The following is an 11,020-nucleotide window of genomic DNA, read 5'->3' as shown; positions in this document are numbered from 1 at the left end:
CTTTGGTGGGGGCGGTGAGGGACTTGGATAAAGGCTAGGGGGGCGCTGGCCCCAAAAAGGTTGAGAAACAATGCTTTAGCATAAGAAAAAATCTTCCAGGCTTCATTCAACTCAGCTCACTAGAATGTTTTAAATTCCAGAATGTCAACTTGATTTACTCTCTAAAGTCCTCTTACTTAAAATGTCTAAATAAACAGCAGTCAAACCAAAGAGCAAATGGATTAACAATGTCTGTATTTTGGTTTGGTCTGCACATTTTATTAACCGTGCTCCCCTGCTCAACTTTACTAATGCAGTGGCATTAATGAGTTATTATAAATATAGATTTCTGGCATAAGTTAGTAGTTTGTACTACATAGTGAAGGAACATATTTGAAAAAGGTTCATTTTTTTAGAACGATATTTGGACTCATTGGTCTCTGACTACACACAGTAATAGATTTCTGGACAAAAAGACACAAACAAAACAATAAAAAGAAAAATATATTGTGATAACAAGTAAAGCCTTAATAGTTGCTTGTCTTTTCCTTACTTTTCATTTTGAAAATGAAAAAACTCAAAAAGAAAATGAAATGACTAACCTCTTAATTACAGCTCAGAAAGGCAGTCATGTTTAGTACTGGTGCCATGGAAACACATATGATTCAGGATTATTTTATCAGAACAGTTACAGTTTTTCCGTGAAAGGCTCGAAACTCTAATTCATCATTCCCCTCTACTTCACTGGTATGAAGTCTGCCATTTCTTCACAGAAAGTTTAATGCTGAATGAGAAGAAATACAAATCCAACATCTCTTTGGAAGCAAGCAAGCATCTGAGCTGCTGGGGAAGTTTAAAAGGGGAAGAAAAATCAACAACATATTTAAACAGATTGTGAAAACAATTCCATCTGTTGCCTTTGGCTCACCACCACTCACCAGATGGAGGAGTTATCATTAAGAATGCTAACTGCAAGAATGCTGCCAACAGGCTTCTTCAGAGATCCATTACTCCTGGGTCTGCAGTGTAAAAGAATGCCCATCTTTATTCAATAGATTCTCAATTTAAAGCACTGTCTGGTAAGGCAAGGAGAGAGCAGGAAAGTGTGCATTTGAGGAGCTGAATCAGCTGAAAAATGCTCAGCCACACAGCACAGCTAATCTCAGGCTCTGTTCAGGTGAGGAAATTAAAACTGCAGGCACTATTTTATGTCCCACGCAAAATCAATCTTTTAATTAAGTACATCAGTGCATCTTTAACAAGCATGAATCATTTCACAGAGGATTAGAGAAATTAACAGAGCATAGGACAGATTGTAACTAGACATATTAACTTGACGTAATTTTCAGCTGATTAATTACACATGTTCATATGGAGAAGTTTTGCATTCTAGCACAATGTTAAGCTAAACTACGTCCAATTAGGAAGATATTTATGTCCACTTTGAGTTGTCATTAGGCTGCTTCAATATTCAGTTATATGACTAAATATTCACTAATAATCTGGATATTACTTAATAGTAAAATCATTTAAAAGACAGGGGATTTCAGTTAAAATACCAGAAGAACATCATGTTTAATAAAGCCAATGACTTTTTAAAATACCAACACATTTTGGAGCAGACTAAGGTTAAATCTCTGACATATCATAGCATCCACTGTACAGCCACTTAATGTTGGGTCTGCTAAATATTAAAATGTCAAAATGACTGACAAGAAATATTTCACTTTTATACAATATTCTAATTTTGGGAGATGTACTAGTATTTCTCCATGTCACTTTATAAAATAATAAAAACATGAAATAAAAATAATGAAGAATGATTTTTTTCTTGAATACAGTAATTTAAATAATTAAAAGAAAGCAACAAATCAAAAGGACAGCAATACTGCTGCTATTTCATCTAACACAATTAAACTTTTTATAGGGATGGGTTTCTGTTCTAACTTTTACTTTCATCTCTGAGAGGAAAGGAAATGGAGGACATATTCAAAATCTTTAAAACATATTCTTCTTCAGTCAGCAGACATCCAGGATTTTCCCAGAAAGCCCAGCACTGGTGTGGTCCACCAGCGGCCCACCATGTTTTGTGTTAAACATGTCAACAGGAAATCTGAGAAAATGACAAGCTAATTATGTTTTAGTGGAAGACATTGCTGACAATACTAAAATACAATAAAATATAATTCAAATAAAAAACATGATTTTTTGCAGTTCAGATAAATCCTAATTAAGTGGATCTTAAGACAAGCTTTGTAATGCTGATCACATTTAAAAGCAAAATACATTAAAAGAAATATTAAGCACATTGATGAGTAAATGATGAGTCCATATGCTTAACTAAATATTCCCAGAATACAACATTCAAGTATTTATTGTATGAAGTTTTCTTGTGTTTTCTTAATCAATCTGTTATGTTTAGAAATGTCTACAGCATGGTGCGCTATTTTGATTTGATGGTTGTGATTGGTCATTACTTTACTTATCAAAGAGAATGCACTATTTACTAGAAACTGATTGGATGATTGGAGACCTGTCTGTGTTTGATTCATTTACATAGACTTGCAAATAATCTTTTGTTTTTTTTAATGCACAAATACAATTTTTTAAAATTATTTTCGTTGAATATTCCTTTGGATTGGAGTACGCTTTAATAATCGCAAAGTATGGTATGTTGTAATTTTGTCTGTATTTATACCTATATTTTTATCTTTGTGTGACTCTACATGTTTTGATTGTTAGTCGCTTTGCTGCTGTTACAATAGAATGTTCACACTGTGGGACAATAAAGGATAATTTTATTCAACTGTATAAAGTTGTGAGCGCATACACAGAGCCAAGCTTGTGCCAGAACACGCACTGAGCGCTTTTGAGCGAGCATGTGTGAGATAAACGAACACAAAGTGTGACTCAGTCTTTGTAATTGTAATTGAGCTTTTAGAGGTTTGTGTTGAGTGTACAAGCAAGTGGTGAGGCTTTTATATTCGACATGTATGCAAGGTTGGACAATAAATCAATACCAACATATATTGTCACAGACACATGATCAATAAGACAGCTGAATATTCAATAGTCAACATATAGGATATTCCCTGAACTCTAATCCAGAACCATATGGGTCGACCGTGGCTGTGTGGGTAGAGTCTTGCAATCGGAAGGTTGTAGGTTTGATTCCAGCTTCCTGCCACATGTCAATGTGCCCTTGGGCAAGGCACTTAACCCAAATTGCCTACTGATCTGCGTATCGGTGTATAAATGTGTGAGCGTTTGTGAGGGCGAATGGGTGAATGTGACTCTAGTGTAAAGCGCTTTAAGTTCTCAAAATGATTGGAAAAGCACTATATAAGTTCAGTACATTTATATGGCATTCTGGGAGATGTAGACAGACAAAAGTTTTTGACTCCTCACTGCCAGCTAAGTAAGGTGGGTGACATCAACTAACTCACTCTTTGGTTACCTAGCAGCAACTTGTTCAGTAACTTGTGCAGTATAAAGTTTTGCCGCTGTGCCTCACAACGGCTTCAAAATAAATGCTGTGGATAAAACAGGAAAGGTCACGCCAAAAGACTAATCAATAATTAATGATATCGACAATCATCATTATCGACTGACATGAAACGCTAATAAGTTTTGAAGCCATATCGTCCAGCCTCTACGTTGGTGCAGAACTCACTGAAAACACAGCATCTCCACTAGAGCGCTTCTAACCGGTCCTGTCTCAGTCCGCCTCGGCCAGATTAATCTCCATTAGCAGAGCCAACTGGCTGCACTGAGCACTGCGGAATTGATTTGACTGACAGAATAACGCATTTGTTGATTGTCCCATGATATACGTCACTGAAAACTCCAAACAACATTTCTCATATGGTTTAACAGTGGACCAGCAGACATTTATACTTCCATCACATTCAAAATAAATAAAGTAAATAAATAAACCATTTGGGTGTGCATAAATTCTTGCTCTCACAAAAATCTGCCTATTTACCCAAAGCTCCTCCTCAGAGCTGTAGTCTCCAGTTGAGCCTCTGCCTCACAGATCAGCCCTCCACCACGCTTTCTCCCTCTCAGCTCCTCCAGACTAGCGGCAGCAGTAATTAGGAAAAACCCGGTGGAACTGAGCATCTGGTAAGATCATCATAGGAACTGCTTCCCAAGTACAAATGCTCTGAAGAATGATTAAAAACGGCTTAATGAAGGAACACGGGGGTGGGCGGTGTCAGAAAGAGCAGGAGTTTCTTAAAGAGACATCAAATTTATTTTAAGTTATGTTTGATATTTTACAACATTTTTCATAACTGAAGATAACATAGTTACTTGTCTGTGCTATATAGAATGGCATAATGTGCCTGGAAAATACATAATACTGCCCCCTTAAGGCTCTTGTTTAATCACATAGATGATAAATAAATAAAAGCAGACACTGCTCACTTTAATCCATTAATAACTTCCCCAAGACATACAAGGTGCTGCTGGACTGTTTAAAGACATCCACTAAAGGAAAATGTGTATGTCGTTAAACACACAAAACTCCTTCCTGACAAATGAACTCCCAGATACACACAAAGGCCAGTAGGAGGTCGATTAGCAGGTCCTGATGAATGGAAACATGGCTTTAGAGAAGTGCAAGGACTCGGGTGCTCCGGTAAAAGCATTAAAAATGCAAAGCAGCCCTTTTAGCTGCTGCCATTGCATGCCTTGCTTTTGAAGATAAATGTTGCACTGAAGTGCTGCTCCTGAATGGCTGCGGCTGTCTGAGAAATCAGAAGGCTGCTTAATCCCAGAGAACCCCGGCAGGGTGTTCAGCACGTATCTGAGAGCGAACAGCTCCAAACCTGAGCAGAAACACTCCAGCGCTCACCACACAGACCGAGGTCCAAGACGCTCTTCCTCTCCGTTTTCCTCTCTTTGAAACACAGGCACACAATTTAATATTCCTGCTGAAGTCTTGGGAATGGCAGTGTCATGTTTTGACAGTAAAAACAAAGCAAAAATCAGATGGGAAGTGATACACACACACACACACACACACACACACACACACACACACACACACACACACACACACACACACACACACACACACACACACACTCCCAAGCTGTCAGATATCAATCTGAAGTGTTTGTCAAGGGAGCAGAGAGGCAGCTCTGTGTTACAGGATCAGAACATGGTCAGTTCAGATAAGCAGGATCCAGTGAGCAGCAGAGAGGCTTCTGTTCCTGCTCATAGCTCACCCTTCAGACATGGACCGTCCTCCATTAATCTGACAGTCACTGAACACATCACTTTCATGTCTGAATGCTTCGTCTGGTGTGGGGATGTGAAGATTAACCTATTCATTCACATTTGTGAAAGTGTGTGCCTTGGTAGAGCAACAGTGTTTCTGAATGAAATCTAGACGCATCGCTCTGTTCACATCAATTCTGAAAGTTTGGGAACGGAGGAGAAAAATGAGACTGCCGGCATCGCCCTGAGCCGCAGCAGACCCAACAACATTCAGACATCAAGTTTATGTGTGACAATAGGGATGGGCATTTATCGTGTCATTTATCATGGAAAATTTCTTATTGCCTTGATTAATTTCAATTTATAATATTAAAAAAACTGATTGAAATTTTATTTTTACCCATTTCTCCACTGTTTCTGTTTATTCCACAAGAGCATCAATAAGTATCTGTAAATTTGAATTAAATAAATTGAGTTACTATGAGCAGTTAAATTACATGAATCACTGCAATGAAAAAATGACTGTTTGAAATGGGAATATTTTTCCAGAACAATTTTTGTGTCTGTGGCACCATGAATGCTGCCATGCAGTTGCAGCCACACAGAGACCTAAAAAAGACATAATACAAATTTTTATCATTATCACAATAGTATCCTGATAAAATTCCAAGTCCATATCTCTCAGCTTATATGACACTATCTAGAAAAAATATATATTTAAAGTATATTAGCATCCATTACTGTGGACTCCTCTGGATAAAACCTTCCTGTACATTTTGTATTGTATTTATACATCTGCCACTTTTTCAGGTTGTTCATTAATGATTTTCACATGAAAGCAGCAGCATAACATTTTAGTAGGAGTTAATTGTGAATGTTTGTCCGATAAGCTTTCCAGAATGTCAGAAGCAGTCAGAATGACTCAGATTTGTACAGTGGATTATAAACATCTCAACAAATGGTTGATAAAAAAGTAAGATTGCATTTTCATTTGATAATAAATAAACAATAGATGTTGATTCTGGTTATTGAATCAGAAGTGATCTCAGACTGTTGGGGCTTCAGAGCGGAGCTGCTGTTGGGTTCATCTGTTTCTATTCCTACTGTGGGGAGTATTATTATTCTCAGTAACGACTCCTAGTGTTCGGGAAGATGATTGGAATGTGGGATGATTGAACTGAAATTTCTTTTGTAAAGTGCCTTGAGACAAGATTCATTAAGAACTGGTGCTGCTGTATAAATAAAACTGAACTGAATTGAAATGCAGCTATTGTGGCAAAATCAAAGTATCAGGTCTGAAGCATCAGCTCCCTGAGTCATCCGTTTTCACTGCTTTGATCTACATGATGTTGAATCAACACATGGAATTTGACTGAATGAAGGGGAACTGAATCCAATGCCTGTTCACTGGTCTTTACTGTGTGTATGCACTGCCTTACAAAGGTTCATTTCAATAAAAACTTATCAAGACATGACAAGACAAGCAGGTGAAACATATGAATATTTCATACTAATTTAAAAACACTTTTTTTTACATTTTTTGAATGTTCCTCTCTGTCCAATAAGAAGTTGAAAGTCCTGGGTCTAGTCAAAGCCCACCTTCTGAGATGTGGTGGGGTAACTTCAAACACCCAGGACACCTCTCATATGTCTCACAGGTGAAAGTGAGAAACCAGGCAAAGATCCAGCAGCACAGCAGCAGACTGAATGAGTTTACACTGAAGACGGGCTGTGAGGGCTGATCGTCACAACTCCTGCCTCAGACAGACAGTTATCTTTTGGTTCATCAGTAAACAATGGTCATTTTGTAAACTAAGACTAGAGTATTTTAATCTCTTTTTTTCCCCAGAGGTAAATAAAAACAAGATCAGACATCAATAATGTCAATAAAAAAGTAGATATGTATGAATTTCAGATATATGGATAGTGATACAAAGGTAGCAGCAGCTCAGTGCTGTCAAAAACTAAAGAGGTTTTACTCAAACCGATCAGCTGTAGAGCTAACCTGCTGATAGAAATCCGAGTTGCAGTGTGTAACCACAGTGTAGCTGTATTTATGCTTTTCAAAGGCAGAACTGCATGTTACTGTACAGCTGAACCGTGAGAGGAGTCCAGAGTTCTGTGTGTAGAGTTTCAGCTGACTACCCAGAGAAAGGAGACCAGCAGAGGCAAAGCGACACACACCACATCCCTCCCCTCAGAGCTGTCTCTTTAAACTAATGCCACTTCAAAGTACATCCAAAGTAAATACATCAGGATGTGTTTTTTTCCATCTATGAACCTTAAGAAGAAAATGAGCAATCAGCATGAGAACACAGGTTAACTACTTGCAATCACTTAGCCCTCACATCCATCAGTCCCATTCTAATGAACCAGTAGAGGAGGAAGAGGAGGAGGAAGAAGACGAGGGAAAGGAGGAAGGAGAGGACGAGGAAGAGAGTTCACCAGTACTCACTGTGCCTCTCACTTGCTGCTTCTTGGGCTCTGGAGACATTTCCTGAGGGATGAACTTGATCGGTCCTTTGATCTGCCTTCTAGACCTCTTGGTGCCGTCAGGCAGCGTCTCCATGGCGATGTCAGCTTCATCACTGCTGGCCTGGTCACACTCGGAGCATTGCCTGAAGAAAACCGAGAGCTGTCACTCCTCTTGTATTAAACTTATTGTCAGTGATCCAAATATTTGATATTTTATTGAACTCAGGTTTTTACTGGATGATTCCAGATTCAAGTCTGACCTGAAAAGTTAAAATTTTGTACAAATGTAGGTTCTAGATTAGGGTTGAACGATTCATCAGATTAATCATGCTCAATTGGTTATTGAAATAATCATCAACTAATTTAGTAATTGATTAATCATTACGTTAACTCTGAGCCAGATATTAAGCCAGAACTGTACAAAACATAAATGTATTTTGCACTCAAAAAAAGTAAAATGTAAGTCTGTTCTGAAGTTTATTTGAATTTTTAATCCATTTCTAATGTTGTAGAAAATGGCTTCAGTCGATTACTAAAGTAACTGTTAGCTGCAGTTCTATTTTAAATTGAAACAAATCGTTCTGTCCGTCCATGCTAAAAAACACTTCAGTTTCCTTTAAAACAGGGGTGTCCAAAGTCGGTCCTTGAGGTCCGGCATCCTGCATGTTTTAGTTCTCTCCCTAGTGGTAGTAACAACCTCCTCAGCAAGTCAACGTTCTCCTTAAGCCTTCTAATGAGTCATCATTTGATGCAGGTGTGTAAAACCAGGGAGAGAACCAAAACATGCAGGATGCCGGCCCTCGAGGATCCACTTTAAAATCCTGCTTTAAAGTGTTTTAAAAGCCTGCCACGTTGAACTTGGAAAATTAAATTCATGACTGTACTAGTCTTGACCTGATTGTGAATTTCTGTTTTTAACTCACTGATACAAAAATGATGAAGCCATAAACATCTGACACTCCAGTTTTACATCATGAATCAACTGAGAAGCTGAAATATGAGACCAGCGTCATTACAAAATCAGGAGGACATCATGTACAATTAACCAGCTGCCTCTCCTTGTTTCTTTCATTTATAACATGGAAAAAAGACAGTTCTAGTTGTTCTCTAATGACCACAGTTCATTAGAGTTGCTAAATGTGGAGAGGCAGAAGCATTAAATCTCTTCTTCAGATAAAAAGCTGCAGGCTGTGGGAGGGGAAGGGAGAGGGTGACATTTCTACCATCTCTGCATCTGCTATCTGATAAAACAGCTTCCACAGACGGAACAAAAATGTCACCAATAATACGACTAAAATGCTCTCCAGATCCAACTGTTAGCTGCTCCTTTAGGAGGAGGCGAATCAAAAAGAAGAGCCTGCTGATTATATTCATAGGATGAATGAGTTGCATCATAAATGCTGCCTACACTGCTTTGTGCTGTTCTCTCATCTGAGGGACAGTTACAACCAGAATGTTAATGGGGAGTTGCTCTTTGAAAATGTATTTAACAATAAAAATTAATGTAACAAACATCAGGATCCATATTATTAACAATCCATCCTGCATCACTTGTTTTATCAGCATGAACAGAACTGATGTCATTTCTGAGTTTCCCACATGAATAAAGTGCAGGAAACAAAGAATCCCGCCCTGCAGAGTCTGGATGAGTCTCACCAGTAGCTGTTCTTTGTCTTCTTGGGCATCCGGGTGAGAGGAGGCTCCAGGCAGCCCAGGTGGTAGTAGAGTTTGCAAGTGTCGCACAGCACCAGAAGATGTTGGTCCTGGTTCTTCTTACAGATCCCACAGCTGCAGAAATTATTCAGATAAACCTCGGACTGGAACAACTTGCAGCTTATGTTTTCTGTTCACAATGACCTCTAAGTTCTGCTTAAAAAGGAATTTATAAAGTTGTGTGAAAAAGTAAAGCAAACTCTAGGATTTCAATGTTTAGTGGAGACTATTTATAGGCCTGTCGCAATAAACAATAAATCAATTAATTGCACGATAAATTAAAACTATCGACCTCATTTTAATGATCAGCTTTATTGTTTCTTCCTGCCTTTTTCTCTTTCTGTTGATGACACTGAATAAAAAAGGCTCAACTTCGGTGCTATCCACTGACCCCTCCCTTCCTCATTTCCTCAGTGTAATGCCCAGCGCACACTACACAAACTTAGAATTGTCGGCTGATTGTTGGCCCATTTTCAAAGCCTGAGAGACCACACATTAACTGACAGAAATCCTAGGTATAACGTTTCGATCGGGTTCGATTGTGCCGAGTGGTGTCCAACAATCGGCAAAAAATAATGGCTACAAGTCCAGTTAACTAATTTAAAAACCAGGCATTAATCAATGTTTTACTACAATCTACCTGCAAAGCATGTGGCAAGTGTCCACGTAAAGTCCTGACTGAATGAAAATCATTATAACCTATTTATTTCACGTTAACGAAGAACAGCTGAAAAGTTACCGGGTTTATCAACTGCGGTAGTAATTTGGCTCCAACTCCTCCCCTTGTCATTTCTATATTCTTTGCACGAAATGTTGAATAAGCATTAATGTTGTTTCCACATATCATCTCCGATGTCTGTTGGACTTCGGGTTGCAACGTGTCAGCTGTTTGGGATTCCCCTCTGCAATTTCCCCTCAGAAAGCACCAGAGGCGCAAAAAGTGGGTATGCAGCGTATGCAACGCATAGGAGTGCAGCACCAGAGGGGGCGCCAAAACCCCGTCTGGAGGGGGCGACGAGCCGATTATGTTTTCCCATACAGTTCAGCGCGCCTCACTCTCCTTCACCTGTCGCACATAACGAGGTACATGTAGCGAGTTTTACACTTGACACAGCGTCGCCTCGGGGGGGGGAGGGGTGGGGATTTATGTTTTCGCATCCACCTGAATAATGTGCAGTTGCGCCACTGGAAAGCACAGAAGGTAATCCGCGCTTTCTGATTGGCTACCTGTCACATTCAACAGGCTGCATTAAGCTCCCAGTTGGGAAAACCCCTGATTTAGTTCAGAGCGGCCACAACAATCTACTGTAACACACCACCCACTAATCGCAAGCGACAATCTTAGATCGGCCAACGTTCTAAGATTGTCATAAGGGGAAAATAGGGGCAAAAAATCGTGCAGTGTGAACTACTTACTGCATCAGGTAGTCGGATATGTCCATCTTCTCTATCTAAATCTAATGATTACTGAAGGGCAATAAAGAATTCATAATCTGCAGTCTTTTGGTTGAATGTAGTATTTATTTTCACTGTGGTTTTATGTTGTTTAGTTTTTATTCAAGTTCGTTTTTTTGTTAATGGAGACTGAGAATCCATTTTATTTTTGTTTTTAGTTGTTTTGTTTATT

The 11,020-nt window shown here is 38.9% G+C and overlaps 1 protein-coding gene across 1 annotated transcript in view; it reads right to left on the bottom strand.

The window, feature by feature from the left end:
- Positions 1-11,020, bottom strand: part of phf14 (PHD finger protein 14) — a 104,873-nt gene that overhangs the window by 53,821 nt on the left and 40,032 nt on the right. The window contains exons 12-13 of the mRNA XM_015060417.1: positions 9,337-9,468; positions 7,661-7,823 (exon numbers count right to left, since the gene is read on the bottom strand). Coding sequence (XP_014915903.1) covers positions 7,661-7,823; positions 9,337-9,468 — 295 coding nt within the window. The remainder of the gene's footprint in view (positions 1-7,660; positions 7,824-9,336; positions 9,469-11,020) is intronic.

This window comes from Poecilia latipinna, unplaced genomic scaffold (genome assembly GCF_001443285.1).
Source record: "Poecilia latipinna isolate Pla-1442-1.1 unplaced genomic scaffold, P_latipinna-1.0 Scaffold1712, whole genome shotgun sequence".
Classification (NCBI taxonomy): domain Eukaryota; kingdom Metazoa; phylum Chordata; class Actinopteri; order Cyprinodontiformes; family Poeciliidae; genus Poecilia; species Poecilia latipinna.
Note: the sequence above shows the minus strand (reverse complement) of the source record. Positions and strands in the feature narration are given on the sequence as shown.